This window comes from Melanerpes formicivorus, unplaced genomic scaffold (genome assembly GCF_026170545.1).
Source record: "Melanerpes formicivorus ecotype bairdi unplaced genomic scaffold, bMelFor1.0.p_v2 SCAF_688, whole genome shotgun sequence".
NCBI lineage: Eukaryota > Metazoa > Chordata > Aves > Piciformes > Picidae > Melanerpes > Melanerpes formicivorus.
The window spans coordinates 64,997-83,160 of NW_027143040.1; the positions used below are offsets into that span (position 1 = coordinate 64,997).

Genomic DNA, 18,164 nt, shown 5'->3' on the forward strand with positions numbered 1-18,164 from the left:
GGCACAATGACTTCCCTGCTCCTGCTGGCCACACTATTTCTAATGCAGGCCAGGATGCCATTGGCCCTCTTAGCCACCTGGGCACACTGCTGGCTCATATTCAGGCGGCTGTCGATCAGCACTCCCAGGTCCCTCTCTGTTTGGGAGCTCTCCAGCCACTCTGACCCCAGCCTGTAGCTCTGCATGGGATTGCCATGGCCAAAGCGCAGCACCTGGCACTTGGGACTTGTTAAATGCCATCCCATTGGACTCTCACCATCTGTCCAGTCGGTCGAGGTCCCTCTGCAGAGCCTTTCTACCCTCTAACTGACTAACATCTGCTCCTATATATTCTTTATGTATATATAAAGTGTTTACTCCACACTTCCTCAGCTTCCTCTATGTTGTAAACAACCCCAAGCCTTGCACAGAGTATAGTGTTTCACACAGGAACAGGCACTAACAGGATCCAAGTAAACTACTGACACTGATTTCAGTGGAAAGAGCACAGTGCCCGCAAGAACTGCCTTCAGGGTGCCTTGTGACCTCCTTCTTCTAAGTCAGGATTTTTGCTTCCTGAATTACACAACAAATCATATTAGCAATGCTTGAGTTTTGATAAGACCAAATCTTGTTTTCCTATGCATGCAATTCAGGGCTGGGTTTTTTTTAACTAACTTCTAAAAACACTCTGTACTGAGGAATAGGCATAAAGCAATTCTCACACAAAATGAATCTAGAGAGCTGATTTTAACAGAAACACATTTAACTTTCTCCACAGCATTATTTTTCCTCTGAAATCACTCCCAAATGTGGAAGATTTTAAGTCATCTTAATTAAGAAAGAGATACTACAATATTCATCTTTTTGCATAAAATTAAACTAGTCTCAGAAAGGTGAGACTAGGCCAAAACATTTACCTTGCACACCTAAGTATTTCAATGCTTCCTTCTAAATGGAATGCTAGAAGCCTGTGGAGCTTAAGGTACTCTACAAAGGGGTTAGGTGGTTGGTTTTTTTTTTTAAAGGATTCATGTATCACAGTATCATAGTATCAGCCAGGGTTGGAAGGGACCACAAAGTTCCAAACCCCTGCCATGGGCAGGGACACCTCACACTAGATCAGCCTGGCCAGAGCCTCAGCCAGCCTGGGCTTAAACACCTCCAGGGACAGGGCCTCAACCACCTCCCTGGACAACCCATTCCAGGGCTTCACCACTCTCATGGGGAAGAACCTCCTCCTCACATCCAGCCTGAATCTCCCCACCTCCAGCTTCATTCCATTCCCCCTACTCCTATCACTACCTGAGATCCTGAGAAGTCCTTCCCCAGCCTTCCTGTAGGCCCCTTTCAGATACTGGAAGGCCACAATGAGGTCACCTGGGAGCCTTCTCTTCTGCAGACTGAACAGCCCCAACTCCTTCAGTCTGTCCTCACAGGAGAGGTGCTCCAGCCCTCTGCTCATCCTCGTGCCCCTTCTCTGGACACCTTCCATGTACCATTGCCTCCCTGTACCATTAATGTCCTCTCAGCTTACACTACTAAAAGCAGTATCAGAATTAGGTCCTTACTCCTTTCTCTAGGATTACCCTACAACAATTTATCCTCATGAAAGCCATGAGCTTATTTGTGATTATGGTCCAACCTGGATTCCCCATGGCTGTGTCCCCATGGCAATCCCAGCTCCTAGAGGTGTCTGTAATGTGCACCATACTGACAAATCCTTTGAGGCAGCCTTCCAATTCTTGCTACATGGCAGGAAACCTTGAAAATTAGTCAAACTGATAACCACATATGTTATAACTAAACAGCAACTTTCTTACTTTGCTGGAAGTGTATCCTTCTACTATTGGCTGAAAAAAGAAAGCCAACAAAACAAAATCCACACACACAAAATCTCCAGCCAAAGAAACCCAAAACAAACAACAACAAAGAAAAACCACAACCAAAAAACCCACCAAAAAATAACTATTTCTAGAATGTAAATTCATGGTGTATAAACATGCTTGACAGCCATCATTTATTTCTCAGTTAAAAGTGTAGTGCTCCTTATTGAATTGTTGTTGATAGGGAAAAAGGGGAAGGTAAAGAAAAGTGCTTGATGCAGAAGTTCAATCTATGTAGGCTACACAGGGTGAATATTAACAACAGCTATTTAACTCTCTTTCAACACTTGCTTAAAGTAACTATTAGATGGTCACTGCTTGACATCACCTGAGACTTTCATTTTGGAGGGGGAAGATGAACAGACATAGAGCATGTTCCACAGACAGCTTGTACAGTTTCAGAACCACAAGTCAATTCATGGCATGGCTTCAGTTGGAAGAGTCCTTAAAGATTATCCACTATGACCCCCCCTGCCACGGGCAGTGACACCTCTCGATTACATTTGGTTGCTCAAGGCCTCATCCAACCTGGCCTTAAACTGCTGTAGGGAAGGGGCATCCACAACCTTCCCATGCAACCTATCCCAGAGTCTCCCCATCCTCATACGGAAAAACTTCTTAAGATGCAGTCTACACTTCCTCTCCCTCAGCTTAAAACCATTCCCCTGTGTCCTGTCACTAGACACCCTCATGAAAAGTCCCTCTCCAGCTAGGCTTTAAGAAGATTCCCCCCCAAAGTCTTCTCTTCTGCAGGCTGAACACTGCCAGCTCCCTCAGCCTGTCCTTATAGCAGAGGTATTAAAATAGAATAGAATAAACCAGGTTGGAAGAGACCTTCAAGATCATCGTGTCCAACCTATCATCCAAAACCACCCAACCAACTAAACCATGCAACCAAGCACCCTGTCAAGTCTCCTCCTGAACACCTCCAGCGATGGTGACTCCACCACCTCCCCGGGCAGCACATCCCAATGGGCAATCACTCTCTCTGTGTAAAACTTCCTCCTAACCTCCAGCCTGAACCTCCCCTGGCACAGCCTGAGTCTGTGTCCTCTTGTTCTGGTACTGGCTGCCTGGGAGAAGAGACCAACCTCTGCCTGTCTACAACCTCCCTTCAGGTAGTTGTAGGGAGCAATAAGGTCACCCCTGAGTCTCCTCTTCTCCAGGCTAACCAACCCCAGCTCCCTCAACCTCTCCTCATAGGGCTTGTGTTCCAAGGCCCTCACCAACTTTGTTGCCCTTCTCTGGACATGCTCCAGCAAGTCAACCTCCTTCCTAAACTGAGGGGCCCAGAACTGGACACAGTATTCCAGCCCCCTGATCATTTTCATGGCCCTCCTCTGGACCCTCTCCATCAGGTCCATGTCCTTCCTATGTTAAGGGCTCCAGACCTGCACACAGCACTTCAGGTGAGGTCTCACCAGAGCAAAGTGGCATAATCAGCTCTCTGGATCTGCTGGCAATACATCTGTTGTTGCAGCCCAGGATGTGATTGGCTTTCTGTGCTGCAAGCTCACCCTGCCTGCTCATGCCCAGCTTCTCATCCATCAGCACCCCCAAGTCCTTTTCCTCAGGGCTGCTTTCTAATGCCTCATTCCCAGATGTGTACTGATAGTGAGGATTGTTCCCACCCAGGTGCAGAACCCTGCACTTCTACAGATCCATCAGGAGATTTATTCCCAGCCCAACCTAACCCAGTTTTACTGACACACAGCTACTGTTCCAACAGTTCAGTGCAGCTTTGCTGTGCAAAACTTTGGCTACCATAAATTACAAATTGGTAAGCCTGTAACATTTTATTGCTGGTTTCCTACATCACACTTGGCTCCCTGATGAGTTAAAACAGTCAATGGAGATAATTAATGTAAAACTGTTCCCAATGCTGGGCTCTGCCATGCCCTGGCACAAAAGAAAGAGAAAACCCCTCTGTGAAAGAGAAAGACATTCAAACAGTGCATAACTAATTGCCTGCTACTGTCAAACTGCATTACAGATTTTAATCACAGCAAAGGAGAGAGTCACAACAATCCAGAGAAGATGAAGAGACCGCATTGCTCTCTACAACTACCTGAAAGGATATTGTGGAGAGGCTGGTGCTGGTCTCCTCTCACAGGTAATTATCATAGTATCAGTCAGGGTTGGAAGGGACCACAAGGATCATCTAGGTCTAATCCCCCTGCCATGGGCAGGGACACCCCACACTACATCAGCCTGGCCAGAGCCAAATCCAGCCTGGGCTTAAACACCTCCAGGGACAGGGCCTCAACCACCTCCCTGGACAACCCATTCCAGGGCTTCACCACTCTCATGGGGAAGAACCTCCTCCTCACCTCCAGCCTGAATCTCCCCACCTCCAGCTTCATTCCATTCCCCCTAGTCCTAGCACTACCTGAGATCCTGAGCAGTCCCTCCCCAGCCTTCCTGTAGGCCCCTTCAGATACTGGAAGGCCACAATTAGGTCACCTGGGAGCCTTCTCTTCTCCAGACTGAACAGCCCCAACTCCTTCAGTCTGTCCTCATAGGAGAGGTGCTCCAGCCCTCTGATCATCCTTGTGGCCCTTCTCTGGACACCTTCCAGCACCTCCAGATCCCTCTTGTAATAGGGGCTCCAGAACTGGACACAGTACTCCAGGTGGGGTCTCACCAGAGTTGAATAGAGGGGGAGAATCACCTCCCTTGACCTGCTGGCCACACTTCTGATGCAGCCCAGGATCTGAATTGCTTTGTGGGCTGCAAGTGCACACTGAGAGCTCATGTTGAGCTTCTTGTCCACCAGCACCCCCAAGTCTCTCTCCTCAGGGCTGCTTTCCAGCCAGTCACTGCCCAGCCTGGATTTGTGCCTGGGATTGCCTCGACCCAGATGCAGGACCCTGCACTTGCTCTTATTGAACTTCATGAGGTTGGCTTGTGCCCACCTCTCCAGCCTGTCAAGGTCCCTTTGGATGGCCTCCCTTCCCTCCAGCGTGTCTGCTGCACCACACAGCTTGGTGTCATCAGCAAACTTGCTGAGGGTGCACTCAATGCCACTGTCCATGGCACCCACAAAGATGTTGAACAAGACAGGTCATGAGGGAATGGCCTCAAGCTACTACTGGGTAGGTTTAGACTGAACATTAGGAAACATTTTGGCTGGGTTCTTTCAGCCCCCACCCAGGATGAGTGTAACCCAGCACACCTCAAGCTACAACTGGGTAGGTTTAGACTGGCCATTAGAAACGCTTTTTCATGGCAAGAGTGGTCAGGCCTTGGAATGTGCTGCCCAGGGAGGTGGTTGAGACACCAAACCTGGATGTGTTTAAAGTTGGTTTGGATGTGGTGCTTGGGGATATGGTTCAAGGATGAACCTTGTAGAATAGGATTATTGGTGGGACTTGGTGATCCCAAGGGTCTGTTCCAACCTGAATGTTCCTGTGATTTCTGTGAAAAGGCCCAGAAGCATGAGCCAGGGCCCTGGGGACGTGGCACTGCACTGGCCAGCGCCTGCACACAGCACCAGGTGTTACCACATCTGTTTTGTGCCAGTCGAGACACAGCCTCTCTACTCACTTCTAAAGAAGTTAACTCTGTGGATGGTCACAGGGTGTGTGCCACAAAACTGGCACCTTTCCTGGTTATGTGATCTCACAAAACCTCCTGCTGAAGACAGACAATCCCTTGTGCTTGGAAGCTGTTGGGACAGAGCCTTCTGCTAACAGCAGCCTCAGTAACTTCACTGGAAATGTCCTTTTTTTAGGTAAGTTCACAAATCATATTTTTAACAGATCATGTCTGCACACCAGCATGATCAAATACAGTGGCCTTCTAGTATCTTAGTTGGGGGCTACAAGAAAGCTGGGGAAGGACTTCTTAGGGTGTCAGGTAATGATAGGACTAGGGGGGATGGAACAAAAATAGAAATGGGTAGATTCAGAATGGATGTTAGGTGAGACAGTGGAACAGGTTGCCCAGGGAGGTGGTAGAAGCCTCATCCCTGGAGGTTTTGAAGGCCAGGCTGGATGTGGCTGTGAGCAACCTGCTCTAGTGTGAGGTGTCCCTGCCCATGGCAGGGGGGGTTGGAACTAGATGATCCTTGAGGTCCCTTCCAACCCTAACAATTCTATGATTGTACTCATTAAATCCAACAACATTCTTATTTCTGTTCTTTGTCCCTCTCTTCATGCTACTCTTCTAGCCACAATGGGCCACAAAGATCTCAGGCAGCTACAGCACATTTGCTTCAGCTAGGGGAGCACAAAGGACACTTCAAGAGCTCTTGCAGGGAACACAAACCATTTGCTCCTGTGGCCAAAATCTCAGAATCTCAGGACACTTTTGACACAAAACAGCTGCTCCACTGTGAAGTTTTCTAATACAAACTGGAAAAACCTAACTGAAGGACCTAATTGAAGGGTATTCATATTCTATTTAAGACCTCCCTTAGTAACATATTTAGCACAACTGCATTGGGCCACTTTGCCATCAGAGCCTGGAGCAATGAGACCTCCTGCATGAAATCCCACAGGCACAGCATATACAGCTCATCTGAGCAGGCAAGCATGAAAGGGAAAGTCATGACAAAACAAAGATGGCACTTTTTAACTTGGGGTCATGGAATCACAGTATGTTAGAGGTTGGAAGGGACCTCCAAAGTTCATCAAGTCCAACTCCCCTGCCAAAGCAGGATCACCCAAGGTAGTCCACACAGGAATGCATCCAGGTGGGTTTTGATAGTCTCCAGAGAAGGAGACTCCACAACCTCTCTGGGCAGTCTGTTCCAGTGCTCTGTCACCCTCACCAGAAAGAAGTTTCTCCTTATTTTGAGGTAAAACCTTCTATGTTCAAGCTTGAACCTGCTGCTCATTGTCTTATTAGTACACACCACTGAAAAGAGCTTGGCCCTCCACACTTGACACCCACCCCTAAGATATTTATACAAGTTGCTGAGATCCCCTCTCAGTGGTCTCTTCTCCAGACTAAACAGCTCCTGGGATCTCAGTCTCTCTTCACAGGGGAGATGCTCAAGTCCCCTAAGCATCCTTATGGCTCTCCCTTGGACTCTCTCCAGCAGGTCTCTGTCTCTCTTGAACTGGGGAGGCCAAAACTGGACACAGTATTCCAGGTGTGGTCTCACCATGGCAGAGTAGAGGGGGAGAAGAACCTCCCTAGCCCTGCTGGACACACTTTTCTTGCTGCACCCCAGGATCCCATAGGCCCTCTTGGCCACAAGGACACATTGCTGTCCCACAGAGAACTTGTTGTCCAGTAGCACTCCAAGGCCTTTCTCCATGGCCCTTCCCCCCAGCAGGGCAGCTCCTAACCTGTACTGGTGCCTGTTGTCATTTCCCCCCAGGTGCAGGACCCTGCACTTGTCCTTACTGAACTCCATGAGGTTTGCCTGCACCCAGATCTCAGACTGCCATTGGATGCCAGCAAAGCCTGACAGGTGTCAGCCAACTCCCCCCCCCACAAGTTTTGTGTCATCAGTGAACTTGCTGAGGGTACTCTCAATTCCCTCCTCCAGGTCATTGATAAAGATATTGAACAAAACTGGACCAAATATTGATCCCTGGGGAACACCACTGGCCACAGGCCTCCAAGTGGCCACACGTTAATAAGAAACATTGCAGTCACACACATTCACTTCCTCCTCAGAGGGGGAAGAAGGGCTGGGGGAAGAGAATCTCATGCCTTCTGTGGCCCCAACTTGTTTGTTTTTTTCAGAGACAGCTTGATACAAGAGAGTGAGTCAGCAGAACTGGATATGTAAATCAAAGAATGCAAAGTAGGAACCTCCGTGCTCTGAGATATGCTTTCTGCAGACAGCACAGGCAGCACTTACATTCTCTGCAGTTTATTTACAATGACAGAAGCACAACTTCTACAAGCTCCTAGCACCCACCAACCATCCAAAGCAACACTCAAGTTCTGTGGCCAGCATGTCTGTGCAGCAAAGCACATTTAACCTGTTCTCAATACACAAATCCTGTTTGCAAGGTGCTCTGTGCCAGGATTAAGGTTTCTATTCAAGTAGCTTTTACACCCAGCAGGCACAGGATTCCTCAGTCTAAAGGAAAAAAAAAGGCCAACTTTGTTTGGGTTCAGTTACTGAAGTTCAGAAGAAAATTACATAACTGAAAAGTGTTTTCAATGCCTGAAACAGCTTCACAGCAAAACAACTCAAGTTTCAGCTTCCTGCTACAACTCGTACTGCCGTTCAGCTGCTATGACTGCCTGTGGTGGGTTGAAGTTCCCCCCTCCAGTATTAACTTTTAGCCAGACCAACTCAGTTAGAAGCTGTATTTACAAGCAGAAACTACACTCTACAATGGAATGCAATGACTATGTGCAAAATATACAGTATTTACAGTATTAGACAGATAGTTACAATTAGCAGACAACAGGAGGACCCCTCTGGTTGAAAGACCAGCAGAAGCCATTCCACTGCCCCCCCCCCACCCCCTGTCCCAACAGAGAGAGAGGAGTTGAGAGAGAAAGCAGTGGGGTAGACTTATCCCAAGCCCAGCCAGAAGCATGTTATCTCTGTCCTCAGTGAAGGGGAACAGCAGAGGAGAGAGAAGGGAACAGCAGAGGAGAGAGAAGGGAACAGCAGAGGAGAGAGAAGGGAACAGCAGAGGAGAGAGAAGGGAACAGCAGAGGAGAGAGAAGGGAACAGCAGAGGAGAGAGAAGGGAACAGCAGAGGAGAGAGAAGGGAACAGCAGAGGAGAGAGAAGGGAACAGCAGAGGAGAGAGAAGGGAACAGCAGAGGAGAGAGAAGGGAACAGCAGAGGAGAGAGAAGGGAACAGCAGAGGGAAATGTGAAGAATTGTTACAGTACAGCTTCTCTGATCCCAGAATGAATTTGTTTGGAATAATCTTTTGCTTTCCTTTTTACACCCAGTGGTGATTTATTTATGTTTTTCTACTTTTCTGCTCAAAATCTGCAGCTAAATTTTAAAGGCATAGCCTAAACCTACCACACTGCCATACAGCTTATTATTACATAACTTCTTTTCTTTCATTTCATTTGCTTTCAATTCAACTCACAGAACTTTGTGCCAAGCTCAGTGTCTCAGCAATCTTTTCTCATAACAGCAAGCAAAGAACTGGAGGCCAACAGGAAGAAAAGAACATAACACCAACCACAGCAACTTACCTCAGTCAGGAGGAAAAGTAACAGAAGGCAATGAATGAACACTACAAGCCATATATATAAATCAGAAGACAGTCTTCTCCCAGGCAACCACCAACAGAACAAGAGGACACAGTCTCAAGCTGTGCCAGGGGAGGTTTAGGCTGGATGTTAGAAAAGCTCTTCACAGAAAGAGTAATTGGCTATTGGAATGTGCTGCCCAGGGAGGTGGAGTCACCATCCCTTGAGATATTCAAGAGGAGACTGGATGAGGCACTTGGTGCCATGGTTTAGTTGATAAGATGGTGTTGGGTGATAGGTTGGACTTGATGATTTCAAAGTCTTTTCCAACCTGGTTAATTCTACTCTAAAATAATCTGATTGAAATACCTTGTGCTTTTCCCAAACTTTTCCCTCATAAATAGTATGCAGAAGAAACCTGCCTCAAGGTAAGAGGGGGGAAAAAGCACAGAATTCTTTTTAAAGCCTCTTCACACACACTGTAAATAAAAGCACTCATAAGACAAAGAAACCAAAACATCCTGCCCCACAGCTCCTCCCTGACACTTCAAAAAGGTGATTTCAAGAAAGACAACATGCTGGCAATGAGAGAACCTGCTTAACCACCCTATGGTACCCATGAGTGAGCTTTTTAATTTAGTTTTTTTAAATAAAATATGAGTTAGCAGAATGGATGCAAGGCTTACAGATTAAATGTCAGGAGAGAAGTTTAAAAGGGCTGCAAAATGTTTATTAGAATCAGAATAAACCAAACCAGGTTGGAAGAGACCTTCAAGATCATTGTGTCCAACCTATCAACCAATCCAACCCACCTAAACAACTAACCCATGGCACCAAGCACCCCATCAAGTCTCCTCATGAACACCTCCAGTGATGGCAACTCCACCACCTCCCTGGGCAGTCCATTCCAATGGGCAATCACTCTCTCTGTATAGAACTTCCTCCTAACATCCAACCTGAACCTCCCTTGGCGCAGCCTGAGACTGTGTCCTCTTGTTCTGGTGCTGGCTGCCTGGGAGAACAGACCAACCTCTGCCTGTCTACAACCTCCCTTCAGGTAGTTGTAGAGAGTAATAAGGTCACCCCTGAGTCTCCTCTTCTCCAAGCTAAGCAATGCCAGCTCCCTCAGCCTCTCCTCATAGGGCTTGTGTTCCAAACCCCTCACCAACTTTGTTGCCCTTCTCTGGACTCGTTCCAGCAAGTCAACCTCCTTCCTAAACTGAGGGGCCCAGAACTGGACACAGGACTCGAGGTGTGGCCTAACCAGTGCAGTGTACAGGGGCAGAATGACCTCCCTGCTCCTGCTGGCCACACTCTTCCTGATGCAGGCCAGGATGCCATTGGCCCTCTTGGCTGCCTGGGCACACTGCAGGCTCATGTTCAGCCTACCATCAACCAGCACCCCCAGGTCCCTCTCTGCCTGGCTGCTCTCCAGCCACTCTGACCCCAGCCTGTAGCACTGCATGGGGTTGTTGTGGCCAATGTGCAGAACCCAGCACCTGGATGTGCTCAATCTCATGCCCTTGGACTCTGCCCATCTGTCCAGCCTGTCGAGGTCCCTCTGCATATTGTCTGAAAGCAAGCACTTTACAGGAAATTATGGTTTCCAAAATATTAAAAAGTAAATAAATATGAGATCAAGGCTTAGTCTTAAATGATTTATGTGCTTTAAAATTGCAATCTCATACATTGAGTAAAGCATAAGTGAGATTTACAGCAGGAGCAGAGCACATTACTTTCACACTCCTGTAACTCCCCAGCTCAAAGAGCATACAACTCCCAGCCAAAAGTTTCTCATGAGATCTGTTTCAGTGGAAAGAAGTGCAACTGTGTTTGTTTTCCTTGTAATTGCTGTTTACAATGTGTTCAGTTGCCTGAGGGAAAAATAATAGACAATTACCAAAAACGTGCTAAAGACACTTTTAAATAGTGTGGACCTAAAATGACAGGCAATAAACTGAAGCCTGATTAGTGTCCATAGACTTGGACATGAGTCCTTCAGTAATTAAACTCAGTGTGCTACGATCCACTGTTCCTCTGGACTTTTGTGATGAGGCAAACCATTCAATGACCTTGTAAAAGCCTCAGTGGTTTCCTACATAGGCAAATGCCTCAGCAGGAGAAAAAATAATGTGATTAAAAAAAAAACATCATAAACCCACCAAATATTTTCATTAAAGTTTCCCTCAGTGAAGTTTGTACGTTTGTGACTGTGAGAGACTAATAAGTTTGTCTCTCTTGGTGTGAGTCAACAAAGATAAAATCACTTGCTGTTTGCCCAGACAATATGTATTGGGCAGAGCCACTAAGGACTCTTGGAAGGTGCAAAGATAACATTGCTCACTGGGCCACAGCTGGCCTACAACAATGAGCCAGCCATTCACGCCTTCAGGGCAAGATAATCTCCACCTATCAAGTACCCTGGGCAGGGTGACACAATGGGTTTTACCACCTGTTTCCTGATGTGTAAGGAATGTGGGGGGGGCTTGTCTGGAGACGGAGATTTCCCCCCCCCCCCCCCCATCCAAAATCTTGCCCAAACACACAGCAATACACAGAAAGATTTCCAGGGAAACGACCTAAGGATTATTTCCTGCCCCTGGAATTCCTGAGGGACAATATTTGAATACATACCTAAGGACTGAAAACTGTGTAAAAGACTGGAGCAACTACTGGTTTGTAGAGAGAAACAGAGGAGAAAAACAGAGATGAAGGAAAACACAGGAGACGGAGCATGCTGCTGAGAAGGGAAAGCCAGGACAATGCTGCTCCGGAGAAAAGAAGCTGCCCCGAAGACCACAGCTCTTCTCCAGCCAAAGCCTCAGCACTCTTTCTCTACAGACCCAGGCTGCCCAGAGGAGCCTCAGCACCGTTTCTGTACCAACCCAACATCTCCCCAGAGGACCACAGCTCTTCTCCAGCAAAAGCCTCAGCACCGTTTCTCTACAGACCCAACATCTCCTGCAGCACCTTTCCTCCACAGACTTTGACTGTCTAGGGGGGGATGAGGGGTGTGGTTAATATAATTCCTCTCCTCTTTTCTCTCTCTCCTCTCTCTCCCTCTCTATTTTCTCCCTCTCCCCTTCGTATGTCCACTTAATTTATGTAATAACTAGTCTAGCTGTTGATATTTTGGCCTCGTTTGTGCCTCTAATTTCACAACACGGGAACGTTCTAAAAGTACTTGAGTCTCTTTCCCTCTCCGGACCGAGACAGTGACTGACTTACAATGTAAAACACAGAAAGATTAAGAATGACTTTTACCTACGGCTTCAACATATTTCACTGCTTAGTATGTTCTAGAAATTCTGTTGTCCAGGTAGAAGGAGAGGGCTAGAAGAACTTAGGTGCTATTCCCACAGGCCTTTCTCCAACATCTAATCAATCATCAAGGTTATCATAGTCATAGTATTATAGTATCATTTAGGGTTGGAAGGGACCACAAGGATCATCTAGTTCCAACCCCCCTGCCATGGGCAGGGACACCCCACACTACATCAGCCTGGCCAGAGCCTCATCCAGCCTGGCCTTAAACACCTCCAGGGATGGGGCCTCAACCACCTCCCTGGACAACCCATTCCAGGGTTTCGCCACTCTCATGGGGAAGAACTTCCTCCTCACATCCAGCCTGAATCTCCCCACCTCCAGCTTCATTCCATTCCCCCTAGTCCTATCACTACCTGAGATCCTGAGAAGTCCCTCCCCAGCCTTCCTGTAGGCCCCCTTCAGATACTGGAAGGCCACAATGAGGTCACCTGGGAGCCTTCTCTTCTGCAGACTGAACAGCCCCAGCTCCCTCAGTCTGTCAGGTTAAGTGTAAGCAGTGATGCATGCATTGAGCATGCAGAAATTCAGCACTTAATGGAGACAGGCATTAAAAAAAAAATCTAAACCTTAAATAAAATTTAGCTTCTCATTTTTTTCTTCCATCTATTTTTAAAGATGTCCAAGTAAAAATGATCCCATGTAAAATGTTCCTTTCAACTTCCCTGAGCAAAGGAAGGAATTATTTGTGTTGATAGGTTGGACTCAATGATCCTCGAGGTCCTTTCCAACCTTAGTTATACTGTGATACTTGAGGATGTGAGCCCCAAGCTTCCACATACTGCAGCACACTTCAGTTTTACCTGCTTGACAAACCATCTGTCTTGGTTTAAGAGACTCAAAGCATCACTTGTCTTATTATTGTACAAGTCACTGCTAGATACCACTAAGCCTGTACTCAAAGTCTACTTGTGCCAAGTATATGCAATTAGGACTATTAAATCTGGCACCACATGCAAAAGAAAGTGCTGATACCAGAGAATTGCTGCTCTTAGACAGGGCCCAGGAGTTAGCAGAACGTTCTGGCACTTTGGCAGAACTGCAAACAATCCCTGTACTTTAGAATCATTAAAGGAGCTATTCTATCTACTTCAGATAGAATTCTTTGCAGTCTGATGCTTGTTTAACAGCGTTGGCAACAGAAAGTCAACCAAGAGTACCAGCCTTCATGTACGCAAGAAGACCATGAGTTATCAAACTGGCAACCTCAACATATTTTATTGCTCATGTATGTATGTATTAGACAAGAAGATATGAAAGGGGGAGCGAGGGGGGAGTGTATAGTAGGGTGTAATACAACCACACCCACCAAAAATCACCTATCTGATGAGGTAATCTCTTTTTCTGACTTCACCAGATCAGGACCAGATTCTCCTCACAGGCATAAGGACCAGATTTTTCAGCTGACAATTCCCAATGCTGGACTCCACATTGGCTGTGTGGATGTGACTGGTAATAAACAACTTTCTCATTTGCTTTTTTCCTGCTTGTCTACTGCCCTGTACACATGTGTGGTGCCACATCTGAGGGGAGAGAGGAGAATAAAGAGGAGGTGCTAAAGAGCAACCTTCCTCTTTAGCACCCCATTTTCAGGCATGCTGTTCAGAAGCAGGGTGTATAATATTCAAGGGGGAAAAGACAGCAATGAGCCTGCTTTGACTCAGACACCCTTTATTCAACATATTTTAGAATAAGCTCCATTTACTTCTTAAAACAAGATGGATTTATTTGTTGGGTTGGCTTTCATGGTTATTCTGAATCAGACTTTTTCCATGAACACTGCCTAAAAGCAGTCCCAAGCAAAACAGCTTGCTTCTTGGGAGTTTTAGGTTTTGGTTCATTTTCCTCTCACCTCACCTCAGGGGACCTTCTTAGGCCTACATACACACAGACATGAGACAGCCTTCTGAGGAAACTTTGTAGTGGAGCACCAGGACTAATAAAAGCACCATTCATCTAACTAATATATGGAGCTTTTAGTGATGAGTCACCCTAACCAGTAAAACCAGAGACATCTTTTTTGGCAATTTCTACAACTCAGCAGTAAGCACAATGACTGGATATGCACTCTAATGCAGAGGTACAAGTCAGAGCACCATTAGAAGTAACATGCAAGAACAAAGTTGGGACTAAGGATTTGACAAAGGCTTCATGTGCTAAGCCTTTGCCTTGACCTGCATTTCATTTTGGCACCAAATTCAGGGCCTGTCACTCCGATTAACTGTTCTACTATCTGAACTTTGCATCTTTATCAGAGCTGTGCAAACATTTAGTTACTCATCTTTATTTCTTCTAGATTAGTTTGACACAGTTAGAAAGTTGGATCAAGCCGACCTACCACTCTTCAGCAAATCAGAAATGTAATAGAAAGGTTTTGCTGCACTATGGCATCTTAGAGGTGTTAACTGCATTCGCTGATGCGGAGCAGAGGGGAAACTGGAGCTGGGTTTTACTGCTGCATGTGGAATAACAGTGATAAAAATGCCTCGTCCACCTGCCAGGGGATAAAGCATAGAACAACACCAACAGCCAGGCATGCCCGCAGGAAACCAGGTGGGGCAAGCACCCGTGGGCAACAGGGCTGGCAAAGAAGGAGGGTGTCGGGAAAACACCGGCGCAGCAGCGGGATGCCGCATCACAGCGGCGGAACTTTCGCAGAATCACAAAACGTTAGGAGCTGGAAGGGACCTCGAAAGATCATCTAGTCCAACCCCCCTGCCAGAGCATCCTCCTCCCCAGGCTGCCGCTGCTTCCCTCCTCTGCAAGACACAGAGGGGCCGGAGCTGCTGCATGCGACGGGCTCCGAGGCCCCGCAGCCGGCGCTGGCGGGGTGCGGGGCTGGCACGGCGCTCGCCGCCGCCCCGGGCCCCCCGCCGCCCCGAAGGAAGAGGAAGCGCCAGGCGGCCCGCAGGAAGTGCGGCTGCCCCGCTCCCGCCGGCCCTGGCCCGGCGGCTGCCTCAGGGGGGCGGCCCGGGGGCTCCCCAGAGGCTGCGCCGCGACAGGTGGTGGCGGGCAGAGACTGCCCGGCGGCCCCGCCGCCTCGGGCCCGGCTCCGGCTCTGGCTCTGCTAGCGGTCCCCAGCCGCGGCAGGTTTCTCCGGGAGGGCAGGGGGACGAAGGGGAAGGAGAGGGCTCCCAACCCTCTGTGCCCACCGACACGGGGCGTCGCGGCCGCACCTACACCGCCCACCGCCTACCTTGTTGAGGTGGGGGTCGCGGAGCACCTCGTAGCCTCTCTTCATGGTGAACTGCAGGCACGGGCCGGCGTCCCGGCTCTCAGCTGCTTTCCTCGCTTGCATGGCGCGGCTCGGCTCGGCTCACTGCCGTCAGGTCGCTGCGGGAGCGGAGGCAAAGCTGCGGCTCCTCCTTGCTGAGGTGACCGCCCGACGGGGTGGGGTGATCCTACCGGGAGGGAGGGAGGCAGAGAGGGGGCAGAGCCGCGGCAGGGCGCCGCCGCCGCCGCCGGGAGGGGGTCACCGGGGCACCGCTGAGTCACGGGCGGCTCCGCGCGACCCCAGCGGCCGGGCGAGCGCCCAGGTGCGAAGTGGGGCAGCGCGAGGGGCGAGCGGGAACGCGGCCCTGCAGCCCTCTGCGCGCAGCAGAGCCCGGCGGCACGGCACGGTCCGGTCTGGCACGGTCTGGTCTGGCCCGGCCGCTGCGGGCTAGCCCTGGGCCCAGCGTTTCTAAGGGGCTTAGACCGCCCTCCCTTTTCACTGACTCAGCTTGCCCCTCCCGATCGCGCTGTGCCCGTTAGAAAGAGGCTGGTCTCTAATCACCTGCAGGGGGGGAAGCCTCTGCTAGTGGTTTCCCGTCGCCTCGCTGGGTTCTATAGGGAAACCGGCGTTACCCAATGCCGGTAATGCAGCTGCTTCAGGCTGGCAAGCATCAGGAGCCCGGGCACAGGCGCTGTAGTGTGACCCTGCGGCCAAGCCGCACGCAGGAGCCGGGCCTGCTTTAGCAGCAGTCAAGTTTCACTTTCCTTCTGCTATTAAGTGACTGTGAAATCCAATCTTTCCCGGCGGGGATGGGCTGCGTAGCTTTGTGCTGTCAGGGGCACGCTTTGGATGTAATTAGCTTTGGGCTGGGGGAGAGCAGCGTGCCGGCTTCAGCTGTGCTGTGTGGGGTTATGCCTGGCCAGGATGGAGGGTGCTGCAGCTGGGCAGGCACTCCCCTGCTTTCTCCTCCTGTCCCTAACATTGGTGTGCAATGTGTTCTCAAACCCCACGCAATCTGTTGTGTGCTGTATGCCTGTGGCTTTATTCCTTCTTAATTCATGTATGTAAGCAGAAGTCATTTCCATGCAGATATCATAGCCCTGCTAGAGAAATTACACAGCTTGAAATGTGTGGCTGGGGAAAAAAAAAAAAAAAGAGGTTAAAAGGGGTTTGCTCTCTGTTGTTGAGCAGTGATAAACTGGAGAGCAGCCAGGCAGAGAGGGACCTGGGGGTGCTGGTTGATGGTAGGCTGAACATGAGCCTGCAGTGTGCCCAGGCAGCCAAGAGGGCCAATGGCATCCTGGCCTGCATCAAGAACAGTGTGGCCAGCAGGAGCAGGGAGGTCATTCTGCCCCTGTACACTGCACTGGTTAGACCACACCTCGAGTCCTGTGTCCAGTTCTGGGCCCCTCAGTTTAGGAAGGAGGTTGACTTGCTGGAACGAGTCCAGAGAAAACCAACAAAGTTGGTGTGGGGTTTGGAACACAGCCCCTATGAGGAGAGACTGAGGGAGCTGGGGTTGCTCAGCCTGGAGAAGAGGAGACTCAGGGGTGACCTTATTGCTGTCTACAACTACCTGAAGGGAGGTTGTAGACAGGCAGATGATGGTCTCTTCTCCCAGGCACCCAGTACCAGAACAAGAGGACACAGTCTCAGGCTGCGCCAGGGGAGGTTCAGGTTGGATGTTAGGAAGAAGTTCTATACAGAGAGAGTGATTGCGCTATGGAATGGGTTGCCCGGGGAGGTGGTGGAGTCGCCATCATTGAAGGTGTTCAGGAGGAGACTTGATGGGGTGCTTGGTGCCATGGGTTAGCTGTTTAAGTGGTGTTGGATTGGTTGATGGGTTGGACACGATGATCTTGAAGGTCTCTTCCAACCTGGTTTGGTTTATTCTGATTCTAATAAACATTTTGCAGCCCTTTTAAACTTCTCTCCTGACATTTAATCTGTAAGCCTTGCATCCATTCTGCTAACTCATATTTTATTTAAAAAAACTAAATTAAAAAGCCTCCTACTGAATCTGACCTTTCCTGAATTTCCTGTCAAGTAGCTCAAAAAAGTTCACCTGGGGTTAATTAACAAAGGAGAGTTGGAGGTGTTCCAAGTCCATATTCAAACTCGATTAGCAAGTCAGCAGAAAATGCAGTAAATAAACTTCTCCTTCATTCCACCATCTCAGAAAGTATTATGTAAAGCAGTATGAATAAAAGGTCTTGAGCCAACTTTAAACCTGGAGTTTTTGTGGCTAATTGTCCAGCCTGCCTTGAGTTTATCTGGATAGCTGAGTATCTACCTACCCAAGTCCTGAATATTACCTTCAATAGGTATCTGGGATGGTGGAATCATGTATTGGTTTGGAAGGGACTTTTAAAGGTCACCTTGTCCCATCCCCCTGCAGTAAGCAGGAACATCCTCAAGTTGACCAGGTTGCTCAGAGCCCCATCAAGCCTACCTTGAATGCCTCTAGGAATGGGACCTTCACCACCTCCCTGGGCAACCTCTTCCATCATCCTCATAATAAAGAACTTCTTAATGTCAAGGGGGTATCTGGGTAGCATATCAGAGTTTTCTTAGTCATCATTCAAAAGGCAATGTAGAGTCATGGGGGGGGCGGGGAGAAAATCCTCTTTT

General features: G+C 48.7%; 1 protein-coding gene across 2 annotated transcripts in view; it reads right to left on the bottom strand.

Annotated features, from left to right (window-relative positions):
* Nucleotides 1-16,167, bottom strand: part of LOC137460654 (NADP-dependent malic enzyme-like) — a 71,583-nt gene extending 55,416 nt beyond the window's left edge. Inside the window, exons 1-2 of one of the 2 annotated variants that reach the window (XM_068170859.1) lie at nt 16,095-16,167; nt 15,516-15,652 (exon numbers count right to left, since the gene is read on the bottom strand). In XM_068170859.1, the coding sequence (XP_068026960.1) occupies nt 15,516-15,617 (102 nt within the window). In that variant the 5' untranslated portion in view covers nt 15,618-15,652; nt 16,095-16,167. Of the gene's footprint in view, nt 1-15,515; nt 15,734-16,094 lie in introns of those variants that run through there. The other variant, XM_068170858.1, reaches the window with a different exon arrangement.
* Nucleotides 16,168-18,164: the final 1,997 nt, after the last annotated feature.